At 39.0% G+C, this 20,533-nt stretch overlaps 1 protein-coding gene across 2 annotated transcripts in view; it reads right to left on the bottom strand.

Annotated features, from left to right (window-relative positions):
* Positions 1-20,533, bottom strand: part of AATF (apoptosis antagonizing transcription factor) — a 99,409-nt gene that overhangs the window by 36,160 nt on the left and 42,716 nt on the right. For both annotated transcript variants that reach the window (XM_080827367.1, XM_080827368.1), the window contains exon 8: positions 19,765-19,848. In XM_080827367.1, coding sequence (XP_080683493.1) covers positions 19,765-19,848 — 84 coding nt within the window. The remainder of the gene's footprint in view (positions 1-19,764; positions 19,849-20,533) is intronic.

Consider the following 20,533-nt stretch of genomic DNA (forward strand, 5'->3'; position numbering starts at 1 on the left):
AAAAAAAAAAAGAAAGAAAGTAGCCAAAAGGGATGCTTGGGTGGCTCAGTCGGTTCAGCATCTGCCTTAGGCTCAGGTCATGATCTCAGGATCCTGGGACTGAGCCCTACATTGGCCTCCTTGCTCAGCAGGGAGCCTGCTTCTCCCTCTCCCTCTGCCTCTGCCTCTGCCCCTCCACCCTGCTCCTGCACTCTCTCTCTGACAAATAAATTAAAAAAAAAAAAAAAAAGGAAAGTAGCCAGAAATACAAGTAAACAAACTATTCCCGTGGCTACTGCTATTTCCCACAGCTAACACAATCACTGGGTTTTAATTTAATTAGGAAAACTGCTTTCAAAAAAGTTACTGAAAAATTAAGCTTTAGGAATATTGCTGAAGAATTAATTTTGCTTCTCAGTTCAATTTTTATAGCTTAATTTTATGAATAAACTTTTCTATTAAAATACAGGTTTCTGTTACAGTTAGTGGAGCTTTTTCTTTTCAACAATGATGCAGTATTTCTAATTTTCTTTGTGACTCGGAAAATGGAGACATGCGTGAAATATTTTTGTTCTAGTCTGTTTTAATCCCAGGGTCAGCTCACAAAGGCTTGATTGTTTCTCTAGTTCTAGGGGAAAATCATAGATGTTAGGTTTCCAGGTCAGCCCACAAAAACCTACTTAACCCGTAACAACATACATGAGGAATAGCACTGATGGTACTGTTCAGCATCTAATCAGCATTTATAATACTTTGTCTAGAAAAATGCATGCCAGAATCAGTTAAAAATGGCAGATTGAACACATTAGTTTATCTCTTCTCCCTTCTCAAGCCCTCTAAAAGACAGGAGAGGAATAAAACAAATGTATTAACCCACGAGAAAGAAGAGAAAGGGAGAGTTAATGAGAGCAGATTTTCATAAATTTTTCAAAGACAGTCAGGAGATGGAAGAGTAAAAGGCAGTTATCACCCAAGTGCCCAGAGGGAATAAAGGTGAGGGTGGAACTAATTAGGCCCACAGAATCCCTGTGAGGAGGAGCTCTGGCAGTGGCAGTTACCAAGAAAGAGGGAGAAGTGGGAGGGGACAGCGCCACTGGGCCTTCTCCATTATCCCACAAGTGACTATATCCTTTCCCCCCCAGTCACAGGGAGAAAAGTTTTCTTCTCTGGAAAAACTGAGCCCCAGAAGCTCCAGAGAGATGGCTCTGAGGCACAGGAGGCTGGAATGAGGTAGAAGAAAAAGGTGTCATGCCAGTCCCTGGGAACTTCTGCCTGCTTCCCTTACCCTACAAACAGAATGCCAGCACCCTGACACAAAATCTCCCATGCAGTAGAGCAGAGGAGTATCTCTTGGAGAAACTGCATGGTTGATCCCTCCACCCCCTAGAAAATATCTCCAAGTTCTGACATTTGAAGACTACTCCAAACAAGATGTTAGTTCACAGAGCAATTATAGTTAAAGGAGCCAAAAAGCTCTGCTCAGATTTCAAAGATACTCTGAATGTCTTACTACTAAATATGAAGAGAGTTAAGGACCACTGGCATCTGCAGGAAGGCTCAGACAGACCAAAGCAGATAGGGAAGAGGGGACCCAAGAGAGCAACGAAGGAAACAAAAGAAACCTAAGAAAAGAAAGAAAGAAGAATGGAAAAGAAGATATATTCCTGTAAGAACAGGAGGATGTGAGAAAAGAGTAAAACAAGAAATTAAACACAAAACAGAAAAAAAAATTAAATTTCAATAAACTGGAAAAGAAATGCACAAAAACCCTTCAGCTATAAAACAAAAAGGCAAAAGGATAACAGACCCTTGCTTATTTGTAAGAGAAGAAAAAAATCCAGAGGACAATCCAGAATGTCAAACATCTGACTAAGAAAGGCTAGGAGGACATAATTAGAGAAACAGTAATGAAAATTTCCCAAATCGAAGGACAGGAATGAGCCTGAAAAAATGTAGTACAATGAATGAAAAAAAGACCTTTCCCAAGACACATCAGCATGAAATGTGGAACACTGGAAGTACAGAGAAGATCCTAAATGCTTACAGAAAAAAATAGGTCACATATAAAGAGGGTGACCGTATGTCCCAGTTTACCCCAGAGAGTCCTGGTTTACGCCTGCTGTCCTAGTATTCTTTTTCAGGCTAGTACCTCAAATGTCCCAGTTTTGGCAAGAGATTATATAGTCAACCTACATACTCAGAAATGAAAACTAAGTGGTACTGGACATTTCAGTAGCAATAGCAAGTAGCGGAGGACCGCAGGGCAATGCCTTCAAAATTCTGAGGAAAAGGACTTTTGACTTCAAATTCCACACACAAAGGACTAACCAAGTATGCGAGTTACACGGAGACATTTTCACACGTATAAAGAGACTCAATGATTTACTCCGCACGCGCCCCTTCACGGGAAGATGTGCCTCAGTAACATGAGCGCATGTGACAAGAAGGAGGAAAACGTGAGACGTCAGAAAACAGGTCCAACTCAGGAAAGCAGCAAAGACAGGACCTGAGACTACTGACAGCGGAGGCACAGAGAACAACCGTTCTAGAAAGGAAGAGTCCGGAGAGCCCTAGAAATAAGGTCTCCGGGTTGGAAAAGGCAATGGGAGTGGAGAAATGATAGGTTAATTTATGCATTCAAGGCATTTGGTCTGTGTGGGGAAAAAATAGCAGGAGATATACCAAACACTAAGCATATCTTGAAAACAGGCATTATTAGCTCTAGGAAAAAACAAGCATCTAAGGAAATATAATCATAGTACATTTACTTAGTCATAATATTATAAACATTGACTTTTCACAAAACCATGACAGTAAGTACACCAGGGGTATGGAGAACGGAAAGCGTGGAGGCAGAAAGCCCAGGAAGGCCCACACCTCACCACTGTGAGGGAAGTCAAGAGATGATCTGATAAATGTTTGAACATGATATAACAGTAGAATAAACCTACTATTTAAAACCTAAATAAAGGGGCGCCTGGGTGGCCTGGGTTAAAGCCTCTTCCTTCAGCTCAGGTGATGATCCCAGGGTCTTGGGATCGAGCCCCACACTGGGCTCTCTACTCAGCAGGGAGCCTGCTTCCCTTCCTCTCTTTCTGCCTGCATCTCTGCCTACCTGTGATCCCTGTCTGTCAAATAAATTAAAAAAAAGAAAATCTTAAAACCTAAATAAAGTATTGGAAGTTTTTGCCCTCCAAAGCTTCTCAGCAACAAAACGCTATATCATACCTTGGATAATACATGACCCAAGAAGAGTATGTCAGGATTTATTTGGCAATGTCCAGACTATCCAGTAGTCCCCGCCTCAACCCTGGTTTCAGTAACCCACAGCCAACTGTGGTGCAGAAGCAGATGGCCCTCCTTCTGATGGGTCCTCAGAAGGTCCACAGGAGCCTGATGCTATGTCACATGGCTACGTCATTCCCCTCACTAGGTCTCATCACACAGGCATCTTATTATCTCACATCATCACAAGAAGGGCGAGTACAGTACAATAAGATAAAGACCACATTCACATTTTTATTATAGTATATTGTTATAAGTGTTCTATTTCATTATTAGCTATTGTTGTTATTCTCTTATTCTGCCTAATTTATAAATTAAACTCTATTCACAGTATATATGTGCAGGAAAAACGTGTATTTAGGGCATGGTACTATCCATGGTTTCAGTGATCCATTGAAAGTTTTGGATCATATACCCTGTGGATCAAGGGAGAGGGACAACTATAGGTGTTCTGAAAAATTCTGCCAGCCTACAAATTCACACCGAGAAATTCTGTAATGTCCAAAGGTGAAAAAGACAGGAGGATCAAGGATATATTGATTAAAGCCCTTATGATATTTTCCTGTTCCTGAAAAAAAACCAAACAAAACATGGTAACACACTAGAAATAATAGCAACACTTATTTTGATTTGCTGCTGATAATGCCAAGCAATTGCTACTTTATTGAGATGTAATTCACTTACTATATTAATTTACCCATGCAAGAGGTATATAATTCAGTGTATTTTGGTCAATTCACAGAGTTATGCAATCACTACCACATTTACTCTTAGAACATTTTCATCCCACTAAAAGAAACCCCAAACCCATTAGCTATCATTCCCAGTAAGCCCAACCCACAAACTCCCATACAATTAGTAATTAAGCAATCACAATCTTTCTATCTTTATGACATGCCCATTCCTGACATTTCATATAAAATGCAATCATACAATTTATGGTCTTTTATAACTAGCTTATTTCACTTAACATGTGTCCCAAGGTTTATTCATGTTATAGCACGTATCAGTACTTCCTTCTTTTTTACAGCTGAATAATATTCCACTGTAGAGCTACACCAAATTTTACCTATTCATTAATTGAGGGATATCTGAGTTATTTCCACCTCATGGAAATGTCCAGTTCTTATTAAGATGTCCAATTCTTATTAAGAATAACGCTGCTATGGATATTCATGACAAGTTTTTGTACAGACAGGTGCTTTCATTTCTCTCAGTAAATACGTGGGAGTGGAATTGCTAGGTTACATAGTAACTCTATGTCTGACACCTTGAGGTACTGCCAGCCTGTTTTCCGAAGCAGGTACATCATTTTACATGCCCACCAGCAGTGCTGGACAGGTCCAATTTTTCTACATCCTCATCAGCACTTGTTATTGTCTGACTTTTTGATGACAGTCATCCTAGTGGGTATAAAATATTATTTCACTGTGGTTCTGATTTGCATTTCCCTGATGGCTAATGAGGTTGAGCATCCTCTTGTGCTTACTGGTCATTTGTATATCTTCTTTGGAGAAATGTCTATTCAGATAAGCCTTGGCCATTCCTTAATAAGGTTGCCTTTTTATTATTGAGCTGTAAGAGTTCTTTACATATTCTAGGTATGAGTCCCCACACTCTCTTTCTCTAATAAATAAAATCTTTAAAAAAAAATTACCCTTCTTAAAAACCTCCAGAGTGCTTGAATTAAAAAAAACAAAAACGGGGTGCCTGGGTGGCTCAGTTGGTTGAGTGTGTGACTTTTTTTTTTTTTTTCATTTAAATCCAATTAATTATCATATAATGTATTATTGGTTTTAGAGGTAGAGGTCAGTGATTAATCAGTCTTATACGATACCCAATGTTCATTACATCACGTGCCCTCCTTAATGTCTATCACCCAGTTACCCCTCACTTCCAGCAGCCTTCAGTTTGTTTCCTATGACTATGAGTCTCTTATAGTTTGTTTCCCTGTTTTCATCTTGTTTTATTTTTTCTTCTCTTCCCCATGATCCTCAGTTTTGTTTCTTAAATTCCACATATCAGTGAGATCATGATAACAATCTTTCTCTGACTTATTTTGCTTAGCATAATACCCTCTAGTTCTATCTACGTCGTTGCAATGGTAAGATTTCATTTTTGATGCCTGAATAGTATTCCACTCTATGTGTCTGTGTATGTGTGTGTACACACACATATCACATCTTCTTTATGAATATCTGACTCTTGTTTTGGCTCCAGTGGGTTATGGGATTGAGCCCTTTGTCAGGCTCTGCATTCAGTGGGGAGACTGCTTGAGATTCTCTCTTTCTCTTCCTCTCTCCCCCCCATTCCATCCAATTCATGCTCCCTCTTTCTCTCTAAAATAAATAAATAAATCTTTAAAAGAAAAAACAAAAAAATCCAAATGAATTAAAAGATCTCATTCTTTTTTTTTTCTTTAAGATTTTATTTATTTGACAGACGGAGATCACAAGTAGGCAGAAGCAGGCAGAGAGAGAGGAGGAAGCAGCCTCCCTGCTGAGCAGAGAGCCTGATACGAGGCTCGATCCCAGGACCCTGGGTTCATGACCTGAGCCAAAGGCAGAGGCTGTAACCCACTGAGCCACCCAGGCACCCCTAAAAGATCTCATTCTTTTAATGTTAAAATGATGTAGATCTATCCTCCCTCTTGGAACTCATTACTCAAAGGAAAAAGTTGGTTCTTCTCCGGAAAAGAAGAGAGGGAACAGATCTTTTGTGCTCCCTCTAATCCATCTATACCCTCTTTCTGCAGTCTCTTTGACATGGTCCTTTTATTGCAAAAAAGGTGTCCTGACATCTTTGTTATAAAAATCTGAATTAACTTCAATATAGTGTCTTTTATTTAAACATCTTTTATTTACAAAATATGTTTTTCAAATTCCAAATCTTGGGGTTTCATCTCCCATTTTCTAGATCTAATGATTCTAAACATGAACTTTCATTATGTGACTATGTGTGCTGCACCATTCAGTGTAACTGTAAATATCTGCCCTTGAGTTGGTATAACATGGCTTTGGAGTCTGACAGATCTGGGTTCTGAATCCCAGCTATGCCCCTTACTAGCTGTATAATCTTGGAGAAGTTATCTGACCTCTCCAGAGATTCAGTTTCCTCAACCATAAGGAAGTAAAAATTTTATCTCATAAAAGCTGATTTGGTATTTTAGAAGATGGTCAAAGTAATGCACTTAAGCAAAATTTAAGTGGTCAATAAATAGAGATATTGTCAATATCAGATAACAATAATAATACCCAAACCCCATTTGGGGCAAAAAACATTCAACACCTTCCATAGCTAAATCACCACCACCACAGATGCTAACAATGAACAAGTACAATAATTCAGTTTTCCTTTCTATTGTTTTTTGACAGATTAGATACAAAATGAAGGAAAAGCAGAATGAAGAAAAGGCAAATTCACAGAAATGGTAAGTCAACACTTGAGAAGTATGCTATTGGTTGTAGGACTTTTCTAAACTAGGCCACGATAAATCAGAGCAAAAGAGACCCTCTCCTTTATCATTTATTCCATTTGAACAACTAACTGCTATTCCCTTTCCATGACCTGCAACTCTGGCCACTATCCTCTCCTCACAGGATCCCCTCCACCTAGCAGTCCCACCCCACCCTCCACCAGTCTCCCTCTATTAACTTGCACTCTGTCCGTCTTTTTTTTTTTTTTTAAGATTTTATTTATTTATTTGAGAGAGAGAGAGATCACAAGTAGGCAGAGAGAGGGGGAAGCAAGCTCCCTGCGGAGCAGAGAGCCCGATGCGGGGCTTGATCCCAGGACCCTGAGATCATGACCTGAGCCAAAGGCAGAGGCTTTAACCCACTGAGCCACCCAGGCACCCCTCTATCCATCTTTGAAGGCCAGATCAAATGCCATCTCCTCCTCCCTGCAGCCTTCTCGAACTCCTCCAAACTGTTATTAATTTCTCTCTCTTCTGAATTCTTTCATACCTCTTCACCAAGCATGCTGGTTTGTTTGTATTTCTGTCATCTCCTCTACCTGGCTGTAAGCTTCCCGAAGGCAGGGTAGAGTCTGACTCAAATGCTCACCTCCCACAGAACTCTGCACTCTGTCTTGCACACAGCGCTTATTCAAAACCACTTCTAAAATGACAGAGTTATGTAGCCAGCATTCTTCTAATCTTGTGATCAGAGATGAACAGCATCTAGCTTCTGCAATGGCAAGTACAATAATTACAGGAAGAGAAATAGAGAGAAGAATGGGGAGAAATCAGGATGTGTGAATAAAATTCAAGCAGCATCTTAACACTGATGTTACAAATAACCCACATTTGGTTACTAAAATAAGAAAATATATACCTGGAGGCTACCACTAAAAGTCAGCCTGACTCTGCCTCGCTGCCTTTGGTGTTTAAGGATTTGATTAGTTTTTCTACTTTCTGATTCAGTGCTACACCATGCCTCCACTCCAGAGCGAGAGCCAAGTAAGGCCTACGATTTCGAAGGAATGATAAATTCATTCACTGAATAAAGTAACATTGTTTTCTCAGCACAAATTCTAAAATATTTCAAAGGCCATAGTATTTCACTAGGCTTGGCCATTTGGGTTAAAATTTATTAGTCAAAACAGAAAACTTTCTCATCAGATCCCATATATTCCATTAGGCATGATATATAATGTCTCCCGATGTCTAATTATTAACTGGGAGTGTAAGTAAATCACCATCAGTATTAGGCCCTGATGTGTGCAGACACGGTTAAGAATTAAGCATTCGAATACTAAAGAACTTTTTTTTGACAATTTGCTTTTCCTTTCTTTTTCTTACAAATAAAAACAATTTTGTAAGAATCAAGTGACAGCATTTAGCCATTCTTCCTAATCCATACTAAAGTAACAATGTACAGAGAGAGAGTTCTATTGTTCAGAATTTCCAACAGTCCCCATTTCCAGTATTCTGCCCCTCGATCGCCAGATGGATGTCCTGGTATGTGTCTTTTTTTTTTTCTTCTATCTTTAATAAAGGTGGGAAGAAGGGTTATATATCCTTTGGGACCCCAGCTCAGTCACTGACTATTTCTGGGCATTCCTGGGCAATGTTTTTACATGGCATCAAACAATGTATCTTTTGTCTTGGAAGAATAAGGAGGAAGTCATTCAGAACTAGAGAAAATTTTACTAAAAGGATTCACAAGGAAGAAACCAGAAGGGTAGTACTAACTTGTGCTCTGTAATGATGTCCTGTAGGGATGAAAAGCCTAGCTGAAACAAACCTTTCCCTGTCTTTCCAACATTCTCCTTCTAGCATTTAGACTCCAATAATTCTTCGGCCCTGCCAGATCAATAACCCATTGATCCTGAAACCTTTGCAGCATCCTGCCTCTTCTCCTCATGTGCTCATTCCCTCCTTCCTCAGGTGGATGCGACTCCACAGTCCATCAGGATAATCACTCCTGGTATACACTCTCAACTTCCTCGAAAGATGTAATATCCCTTTGTCAAACAGAGTCAGATCCCTTGGGGATTGATGGGTCTTGGAATTCAGAATTTTGAGCATTTAAGGAGGATAAGACAGTGTATAAAATACAAATGCCCCAGCAGAGTCTGGGGCGGCACCCTAACGTCAAACACATGAATATTTCTGCAGCAAAATATATGAACCATCCCGACTAGGTGAGATAAATAAAGCCTTACAGGTTTATAATAGCTTTGTGACCTTTTACATCAGATGCTACCACCAAAAAGTTTGACAAACTTAACCAAAACAAAGCAAAACACAAAACCATGAGTTATCCTAACTTTTTAAACTTCAGAAACACAGTAAAGGGATTATGCACCTGCACTCCCTTGGCAAAATCCCCAACCATGTTAAATCTCAGTACCTGCATCCATGTGGCTGAACTGGCTGGAGAAAAAGACAAGACTGTGGGAACTGGTCTTCCCCATCGCAAGTCATCAGCACTGACCTCATATGGATCTTCGGTGCTACCTGACAATTCCCTGGCAGGTTTCCCCTCCACTCATTCTTCCCCTCTGTCAGGGGACTCTGCCATACCTCCTCCTTTCTCAAACCTCCAGCCCCTGCCACATCTTCTCACTCATGGCTTCCTAATTCATAAAGTACAAGAAAACAAAAAAAAGCACCCAGATGAGAATTTCCACATGCTTCCACTGTATCTACCCGCAAGAGTATCATATACTCCACCTTCTAAAAGAGTGCTTTATATATATTATATATATATATTATATATTTATATATTCTAGATACCAGTCTCTTACCAAAAATTTACCATAATTTAACCAAAATTTTGCAAATATTTTCTCCCACAAATATTTGTAGGGCTTTTCACTTTCCTGAAGGTACCTTTTGTAGGACCAAGGTTTTTTATTTCAATGAAGTCCAATTTATCTATTTTTTTTCTTTTGTCACTTGCACTTTTGAAGTCCTAACCCATTTCCTAACCAAAGCTCATGGAAGATTCACTCCTATGTGTTCCTCTAAAAGTTTTATAGTTTTAGCTTTTACATTTAGGTATGTGATCCATTTTGAATTATTTTTTGTGTAGGTATGAGGGAGGGCATCAACTTCACTCTTCTACATGTGGATATCCATTTGTCCCAGCACTATTTGTTGAAAAGACAAAAGATGGTTCACTCCCTGTTGCATTGTTTTGGCACCCTTGCTGAATGCCAACTGACCATAATGTAAAGGTTTATTTCTGTATTCCACTGATCTATACACTTAACTTTATGCCAGTACTATAACACCTTCATTACTGTAGATTTGTAGTAAGTTTTGAAATTAGGAAGTAGGAGTCTTCCAACTGTTCTTTTTCAAGATGGTTTTGGCTCTTCTGGGTCCCTTGCATTTCCATATGAATTATCAGTTTGTCAATTTCTACAAAGAGGCCGTTGGGATTTTGATAGGGATTGTACTGAATCTGAAGATTAGTTTGGGGAGTACTGCCACCTTCAGAATATTAACTCCTCTAATCCATGAACATGGGATGACTTTCCATTTATTCAGGTCTTCTAAAATTTTTTTCAACAATGTTTATAGTTTTTCATGTACAAATATTTCACCTCCTTGGTTAAATTTATTCCCAAGTATTTTATTCTTTTGGATACTATTATAAATAGAATAGTTTTCCTTTTCAGATTGCTCACAGCTGGTGTACAGAAACACAATTGATTTTTTTGGGGATATCTTATATTTTGCAATTTTGCTGAATTCGTTTATTAGCTGATAGTTTTTTGGTGGCTTCTTTGGGATTTTCTATGTATAGGATATATATAGGATCCTGCCATCTGCATATAAGAGATAGCCTGGATGCCTTTATTTCTTTTTCTTGCCCAACTGTCTGTCTAGGACCTCTAGTACAATGTTGAGTGTTAGTGGCAAGAGCAGACTGTCGTGTTCCTAACTTAGAGGAAAGCATTCAGTCTTTCACCACTGAGTAGATAAAAATGAGTTTTCATAGATGTTCTTTAGCAAGTAAAACAGTTCCCTTCTATTCACAATTTCCTGTGTGGTGGTGGTGTTTTTTTGTTTTTGTTAGCTGTGTGTTTTTATCACGAAAGGGTTAAATATTTCTCCCCCTGCATCTATTAAGGTGATCATGTGGTTTCTGTCCTTATTCTATTGATATGGTGTATTAACATTAATTGATTTTTGATGTTAAACCAACCTCGTGTTCCTGGGCTAAATCCAACTTGGTTATGGTACATAATCTTTTTTATGTGTTGCTAGATTGAGTCAGTAGTACTCTGTGGACTCTCGCATCTATATTCCTAAGAGACACTGGTCTGTAATTTTCTTTCCTTGTGCTGCTTTTGTCTGGTTTTGGTATCAGGATGATACTGTATTTCCTCCTTCTTGAAACACTTTTACATGGAACCTGGGAAATCACTCTTCCCTCACTCTCTTAGCTTACTAGTTGCTTCTTCTCAGTCACCTTTGCTGGTTGCCCTTCATCTGCCCAACCTCTAAATGTCTGAATGTCCCAGGTCTCAGGGTTTGAATCAATTCTATTTTCTCTCGCTTCATTCTCTACGTAATCTCATTCAGTCTCATGGTATTAAATACAATCTATATGCTGGTGGTTCTCAAATTTAGTCAAGCCCAGACCTTCCCATGAACTCCAAAATTACAGATATAACTAACCTCTTCAAGAACTCCAAATGAATGTTTCTGAGGTAATCTAAAATTAATATAATTGATGATCAAGATAATTAAAGCCAAAACAGGTCCATGGAGGGAAAAAAAAGCTTAATAAAACCAAAACTACATTCCAGATTTCTCCTCCAAATTAGCTTCTCTCATTGCTTTCCCCATCTCAGTAAATGGCAATTTCGTCCTTCCAATTGCTCAGGCCAAAAACCTTCAAGTCATCCTGGACTCCTCTCTTCCCACACTCCGTATGAAATCCAACAGCAAATCCTGTCGGTTCACCCTGAACAAAAATTCAGAATCCAACCACTTAGCACTCCCTGCAAACCACCCTAGTCCCAGCTACCACCATCTCTTGACTGATTATCACTAGACTCTTTTTAAACTCGTTTCGTGTTTGCCACCTTACCCCCTACAGTTTATTCTCAACATGAGCCAGCAGAGAGATTCTTCTGAAATATTAGTGTAATCATGCAACTCCTCTATTCAAACCCCTTCAGTGGTTTCCCATTTCAGTCGCAATAAAAGCCAAAGTGCCACAGTAGCTTACAAAGATCTACGGTACCTGGCCCTACATTATCTCTCTTCTCTCTTCTCCTATCACTCTTTCTTGCTACTCCACCCCAGAGACACTGGCCTCCTTGGATTTCCGACAGCGTCCCACTCCACTGTGCCTAAGAGGCTCTGCACTTGTCATTCCCTTTGTCCCCAAGTCTCTTCCTCCAGGCACCTGCATGGCTGCTATTTATTTCCTTCAGGTCTCTGCTCAAGTACAGCCTTATGCCCTGAACCTCCTACACAAAAACAGCAACCATCCCATCCCTACCCTAGTATTCCCTTCACCCATACCCAGTTTTAGAATTTCTTATTATACAGTCACTATACATTTCCCCTTTCATCCCAGCTCTAAGCTAGAATGGAGGCTCACAACAATAGAACTTGGCTTTGTCGCAGCCCCTAACAGAGTTCCAAAAGAACTACGATGAGGAAAAGTTCTGTACTTGCACTGTCCAGTAGTGTAGCCACTAGCACATGTGGCCACGTAGCACTTGAGATGTGGCCAGTATGACTGAGGAACTGAATTTTTAACTGTAATCTATTTTAATTAACTTTAATTTAAATAGCTACACGTGGCTAGCAGCTACTGCATTAGACAGCACAGCACAGCCTAAAATAGCAGTTACTCAAAGACACAGCAGGTAGGCAAATATTTATTGAATGAATGATGCAAGGAAGAAAGAAATCTGAAGGCTTTTTTTCTCCTTAATTTTCTATTATAGAAAATTTCAGAAATACACAAAAGCAGGCCATAGCTAAATGAACCCTCCAATACCTATCACCAACATGAAGGCTCTGATAATCTGAAATAAGTTTCAGTGGCTACTGGCATCTCAATCGAGCTTTTAACAATTACTACATTCTTAGAAATAGGGATTTTATATTATCCAGAGTTTATATCAAACAACATCTCTTAGAGTCTTTTATTTAATTTTTAAAGATTTCTTTCTTTATTTGAGAGAGAGAGAGAGAACGCGAGCATGTGCCCTCACACACAAGCTGGGAGAGGGATGGTGGGAGGAGGAGATAAGCAGACTCCCTGTGAGTGCAGAGCCCCAAGAGGGGCTCCATCCCAGGATGCTGAGATCATGATCTGAGCCAAAACCAAGAGTCGGACAGACGCTCAACTGACCGAGCCACTCAGGCACTCCTCTTAAGGTCTTTCAGAAGTTATAGAAAATGACTTTAAGGAATCAGATCAGGTATATGCTGGGAGAGAAACTGGTATGCTTGAGGCAGACACCAGACAACTACATGTATGTTTTTGTATCAAGGACTCAATTACTCTCTTTCACCATTTACTTTCTCCACATGAGTTTTAATGAAGTCACACTCTTAAGGAGAAGCTGTGTGACCATACAAATTAAGAGAGAATCTCACTCCTTTTGGGATGACACAAATTCCTTGGGCAGGGATTCTGTCTTTATAAACCTAGCATCTGGTAATAATAAGTGTTAACTGAATGAAGTTCATAACTGCATAAAAGTGTCAGAGTGCAAACAGATATACTCACTGGACGTCCAATATCCTAAACAGATTTATTCTGAAAAGGAAATTTTCAAATGGATTTTCAAACATGTCAGATCAAAGGGCAGCTTAATATGCTTGAAAGAAAATCAAACCAGGAGCAAGAATTCTTGGATTTCCATGTCCCAACTCACTAAGTGGGGTGATCCTATACTAGTCATGTACTTGCTTTAGGCTCTAGTTTGCAAAAAGTCAGTCTGGCCTTGATGTTCTTCAAAGATGCTATCTAACCTCTCCTTTCTACGCCAAATCATTTTCCCTATAATAGACTTTAAAGGAGTATGATTTAATAAGAAGACATCATATTTACTTTAGGGAACAGGTAGCATTCCCTATTCCTGAGAAGTACCAAAATCTTCACTCTGGGCCACTAAAATACTGCTGGAGTCCTGCATTTGATTTATACTCAGCCGGCTGACATTGTGCTTATTAGTAAAGAAAAGGCAATTTTGGCCACATATTTGCCTAGCATACTCCCAGGGTATCACCTGTGTTTGAAAAAGTTTCTTCAACATTTCTAAGCCAATTCTTATCTCTTTCCTAGCTGGCTCCATAAAATGTACTGCTTCAGGCTTTGTTCTGAGGTTTTACCTTTGTTAAACGAGGTAGTAGTACTGAAGTCATGCTCTGATGTTTTTTAAAGCGAGGAAACTGAAAGAAATGAGGGCCAGCCACGTGTACTTTCCCTTGACACGACTGTTGGATGAAATTTCTGGACCTTGCGTTTAAAATACGGCTTTGGGTCTACTACCCCATGCAGTCTGCACAAGGGCAAGCCCATGCTAGCAGTCAAATGCCAATACTGATGCTGAATTTGGGTCTAAACACTGACACATCAACAGTGGCAGCACAGAAGCTAGAAAATATCTCAAATAAAATTCTTACACGTGGTACACAAAATAATCTTGTAATTATTAAAACTGGAGTTTAATTGGTCATCGGTATTTGGTTTTTGTTGTTGTTTGTTTTTTAAGATTTATTTATTTATTCGAAAGAGGGAGAGGGAGAGAGAATACACGGGGGAAGGGGCAGAGGAGAGGGAGAATCCCAAGCAGACTCCCTGTCCAAGTGCGAAACCTAACACTTGGTCTCACGACACGGAGATCATGATTTGAGCCAAAATCAAGAGTTGGATACTCAACCAACTAAGATACCCAGATGCCCTAGATTATTTTGTTGTTGTTTTTTTTTTTAAACCTATACTATGCCTCAAGAAACCTAACTGATTCTCTGCTGTATTTCTGCCATAATTTCAATCTTCAAGTTCATGTACTTCATATCTATATCCTCTCTAAAATCAACATACAGGGCTACATGTAATAAGTTTTATCAAATTTTTAAGAAACACAACCCACATCTCAAGTAACAGTAACAAAATAAAAATTAAATACTGCTCTGAACCAGAAGGTATCTGTTTTTTGACAACTAATTAAAAGGAACAGGTTCAAAGCAAACTTTAAAATATATTATTAACCAACAACTGAACCACTGGAAAGATATATGCCAACAGTAAGGATACTGTATTGGCATTAACCACAGGAATGGCTCGAAACATCTTATTCACACTGAGATCTAAATGTATGCAATTAAAGCCACCACATCAACTGTCCATATTAATCACTCACCAATTTAATTAGTAAACCACCTTGTCAGAAAGCTTGCCTCTTCCTTATTTCTTAACATTATCGACTTTTAATAGTTCACCAAATTAGTAATTACTTGTTTATGGCATTATGAAATGTCTAAGTCCAGCATGTGGCAAGGTCAGTTATAGCCATGCCCTGATGGCATGTGAAAGGAGAAATTTAACCCATCAAAGTGGTCATCGAAAGAGCAAAACCTATTATCCCTTTCTCTAGACACTCCTGGTTAAATTCAAAGTGACAGGACAAACCAGATCAAAACTAAACAGAGCTAGATGCAACACACAAAATCCTAATGAACCCTTAGAAATCCAGGTATCGATTTGTCAATATCTAAGCTCAATTAGTCCTTCAGAACAAAATACCTCATGAACTGACAAGAAACTAGTCTGAGGTCTGGGATATGAAAAGAATAAAAGCAGTCACTTTCTATTGCTCATTGCTAAGTGCAGTCGTGTCTCAACCTGGAGATCTTGTAGGGATTAAATAAAGATGTATGTCAAGCACTGATCTACTAAGCCAAGGAGCTGGCACATACCTAGTGTTCAGTAAATGTTAGTCCTTCCTCAAATCTTTAAGAATGCAGGCTTTTCTTTTTTTTTTTTTATATTTTATTTATTTATTTGACAGACAGAGATCACAAGTAGGCAGAGAAGCAGGCAGAGAAAGAGGAGGAAGCAGAGGAGCTCTCTGCTCCCCACTGAGCAGAGAGCCCGATGCGGGACTCGATCCCAGGACCCTGGGATCATGATCTGAGCTGAAGGCAGAGGCTTTAACCCACTGAGCCACCCAGGCGCCCCAAGAATGCAGGCTTTCCAAGTCAAAAATCAATTGATGGTTTAAAAAATCAAGCCAAAACAAAAGAAAAACCTTACACAGTCATACAGATAACACCGCTCATAGAACTCAGCAAACAGAGAAAAAAAAAAAAAAAAAGAAGAACTCAGCAAACAGGATAATGAAAATGAAAAACAGATACTGAAAACGTTTCTCAATGGCTCATCCTTTGTGGTCATTTACAACCTTCCTGTTTTGTGAAATTGTCTTTAGGAATGAGCTTTGACAAGAAATAGGCTAAATGCAAACTAATTCCACTTGAGAGGGAAACTCAGAAATGCCTACAGCAGGTGAACGGTTTCTCTCATAAAATCTTCCCACTGGGTATACTTCAAGCTTTCAGCAATTCCAGTTTCCAAACAAACCAGTAGCACAACTATAAAGCTAATTTTTTTCATTAGAATTGTTAAGTAACAGGAGTTCAATAAATCATCTGCCTTCCAAGAAAAAAAGGTGACTAACACAAATAATATTTCTCCCGGTTCTAAGAAAATGAAGCTTATTTACAAACTGAAAGATGTAATACCATAGTGAGGTCTTTTGATGGCTCAAGAATGAAATACTGAAGAAATAAAGGTACAGAAAGAACAGGACTGGGTCTAAAAAGTCTTGAGATCAAGTACTCGTGTTGCCATCTAGTATACGGCTTCCAGGAAGTTACTTAACTTCTCAGGATGCAGTTTCTTGTAAAGTTCTTTTCAGCTCAAAAAATTATGATTACTTATGATATATGATACCTCTCTCTATGTATATATATACACACATGTACATACCTATACACATGTACCTTTATTAAATAATACAGATATACTTTCAAAGTTATAGTGATTTAAGGCCCATTATGAAACAAAGGGAGAGAGAGAGGGGGAGGGAGAATGTGTGTGTATGTTGGGTATTGTGACCCTGAATATCATTCTCAGTAGTTAGGGCATTTACACAGCCTGAATTAACCAAGTAAGCCTTTAAACCCTTACAATGAAACATTAAAATTCAATGTGGCTATAATCTCTTCCTTACAAAACATGGACCCAAAGAGTCTGGCTTCAAGTATGGTTTTAAAAAAAATGGCGAAGTGTATTATATTCACCACCCAGCTCTTCCATATGACCACATTAAAAAAAAACACAAATGAAAACTCACAGGCCCATTGTAATACATTGTACCACTTCTGAATGCAACACTTAGCTCAGGCTTACTACCCTGACAAATAAAGGAAAGCACTTTATGAAGCCAATTTAATTGGGAGGTGACAGAAAACATACAGCCATTTTCTTTAGCCTTATCATTGAATTGGCTTCAGCTCCAATCTCGGGCAAATCCCACTCAACAGAAGAAATTAACCAGGTCAGCAGAACAGGTGCTGCGCTGTGTCTGTCAAGGGCCTGGCATCACCACAATTACTTGCACACAATGAAGCAGTAATCTTTACAGATCATCTCTCCCAAGAAGTATATTGGGGAGGGAGAGGAAAACTGAAGGGAGGCAGGGGGGGGGTTGTTGCAGGGAGGGAGGGAGTGGGGAGAAGAAGAGGAATAGGAGGCAAAGAGAAAAGGCAAGAAAAGAAAATGAATGTGCAGCTGCCTCAAGGCTCAGCAGATGTCGGGATGTGATGTACGAGGCTAGGATAAGCTGTCGTAGCCCGCTGCCAAAGAGTGGTAAGTGATTAAAGCCTGCACAGTTCTAAGCACCATATTTAGAATCTGCGGGGTTTCAAGACTTGCACCCATTCCTTGCTGTGCTGCCAGATGTTGGCAACTGGTCCAGTTCCTACTGACTGTGCATGGATGGCAGCAGTTGGTACAGCAGCAAAGCAATCTGGAATGCTTCCGGAGCGGCTGTACATTAACAAGTGTCACCCATCATTCACCTTTACAGAAGGCTGAAACAACTCCAATTTGCTGCCACTTCCCTCTTGGGAAACAGCCAAGATAAAGTTGCGCCTGGCAGCCCCATTTGTTTCACTCAGGTGTTTCAGCTGCCTTGCTGACCTCTATTAGTTTAAGTTTTAATTTAGATTAACCCCAGCACCCCAATTAACCAGCAAGGGGAAAAGCTAAGATGTGACTAGTCATAACTCTGAAATCAAAATTTATCGAAGGTAAAATTATTAATTGGGATGAAGGGCCAATCAAGTAATGCTATTTCTTTTTAAACAGACCTCCAGGCAAAAAAAAAGATAAAAAAAATAAAAAATCTTTCAGACTAAGGATTGCCAGTGGAAGCAACTTCTTCTCAGTAATTTCAGTTTAATTTTATAAAGCCTATTTAATTTATGATGCACTTTCCATCGAACAATGTACACTTCAATTAATGAAGACTGGAGCATTTCTGATTGTCTCCCATGATCTCACACAATTACACAGCATTAATATCCCATATCAGGTACTTCCTTAGACACCCTAGAACAAAATAGAGTTCCCTACTCTTCTGACAAATGGATATAATAAAAGAAGTGGAAAAAAGAATCAGGACCTCTGACTAGGAACACCTGAGGACACACCAATCCTCTTTCCTATACCCTCTCATCATTACTTTTAAGGCTCACTTACGGCAATAATTTCATCGAACATTCCAGAGTGAATAGAAAGATTATTTCTCTTCTTAGGGCAAAGACTCAAAGCTATCCCCTCTACACAATCACCTGTTCTACTGGCCTCACAGTGTAATTTTCCCATATTCTTTCCTTCATATTCCAAATACATAACACAGTCATCATGGCTAAACCTTCAACAAGCAGTTGCAAATTCTTTGGCGAAAGTCAACACGCTAAAAATTCAGCTGAGAAAAAAAGAATATCTTGATAAATAATGGCTCAACAAAAGCTGGTGTGTCACTGCTGAATAGCATCCTTGATTCTCCAAAGCTGAAAAGGGTACATCCCAAAGCACACTTCATTAAGCATGGCTTATCAGGAGACCCAGGATTATAGGAAATTATTTTAGTTCTTTAGAACAGCGCAAATGTTTAGTCTACCTTTACAGTCACTAGCATCATTAAAAAGAGCAGCATGCCAGCAGAGAATAATGTCAGGGAAAGACCTGGGGGACATTCAGAAAGAGATATCAAAACTAGGCCATATTTCAACCTCTACCAATTCTGTCTGTCTTCAAAACATTACATTATTGTTATAATCAATAATAGCAGACAATCTCAATACATACTTAACTGATGTGAACAGACACGCACGCATGCATGCACATGCACACACACACACACAGACACCCCAAAGGCAGGACACTTAACAGGCAATAGAACCAGAAATGCAGTTCAAGGACTCTGGGAGTCCAACCCTTTAGCTCCATATCCCAATATAATAGCAACAGGACAAGAAACCAAACAACTAACAAAAAATCCTCCATAAATATTAGCAAAAATGGCTGAGAAAAAATAAACCTCCTGACTCAAGGAAGTCGCAGCTTTTTTACAGATACTTCACACTCTGCAGTGACTAACAAAGTAATGTAGTCGTTTTTCATTTCAAAAGGAAAAATACAACATAGGAGCAGAACAGGGGCAGCTGGCTGGCTCAGTTGGTAGAGCATAAGACTCTAGGTTGTGAATTCCAGCCCCACACAGGGTGTAGAGATTACTTTAAAAAAATAAACTCTTAAAAAAGAAAAACCAAAACAGACTCAGAATTACACAGTAAGTCAATCTTAAAGATAGCAGTTCTAACTCTCTGACTCTATCCTCCTTCCAAAGTAAGCCACCTTTTGGTCAGAGAAATCTATGAGCTGTTTTGAAATGCTAAAACCTGATCTGTAACAAAAGAAAACAGTGTAAAAATCACACCTGGTGGTAAAAGTCATCGTCATCAAAGATTTCACCATCCAGGTCCTTCAGGTGGGCATTGGCAGGGGCTTGAGGAAGGACCTCCTATATCAAGGAGAAAAAAGGAAGGAGTGAATCCAAAGGGTAATCAAAGTAATGTAGCCACCACCAATAATGTGTATAACAGTGTATAACAGGAAAGCAGCTTTCCTTAAGATATAAAGAGCTCTTACAACTAAAGAACAAAAATATTCCAATAAAAAAAGTGGTGGACAAAGACATTAATTAGGCACTCAACATGAAAAGAACAAAAAATCGTCAATAATCACATAAAAATATGTTTAACCTCATTCTAATTAAATACATGAAAATTAAAATGAGAAGACCACATTTTTCAGCTCTAAACCTGGCAACACTCAGTACCAGAAAACAGAACTGGTAGAAATGGAAATTAATGCAACCTTTCTGGAAGCACTCAGTAACATCTATCAGGATTTAATATGTGTATTCTCTTTGATTTGACATTTCCACTTTGAGAAATCTATCCATATGTTCACACAAATACAGGTATTATAAATGCTCATGAATGTTTCCTATAGCACTGTTTCTAAGCTGGAGACAACATAAACAGCTACTGTTTCAATAAATTATAGTACACGCCCACAATGAAATACCCCATAGCCTAGTACTGGGAAAAATGAGATAAAAAATCCCTATGTAATGATTTAGAAAAGTGCCCAGGAAAAATTAAATTTAAAAAATAGTAAGATTTTATATAGTGTATTAATAC

The sequence above is a fragment of the Martes martes genome (genome assembly GCF_963455335.1).
Source record: "Martes martes genome assembly, chromosome: 16".
In the NCBI taxonomy this organism is placed as follows: Eukaryota; Metazoa; Chordata; class Mammalia; order Carnivora; family Mustelidae; genus Martes; species Martes martes.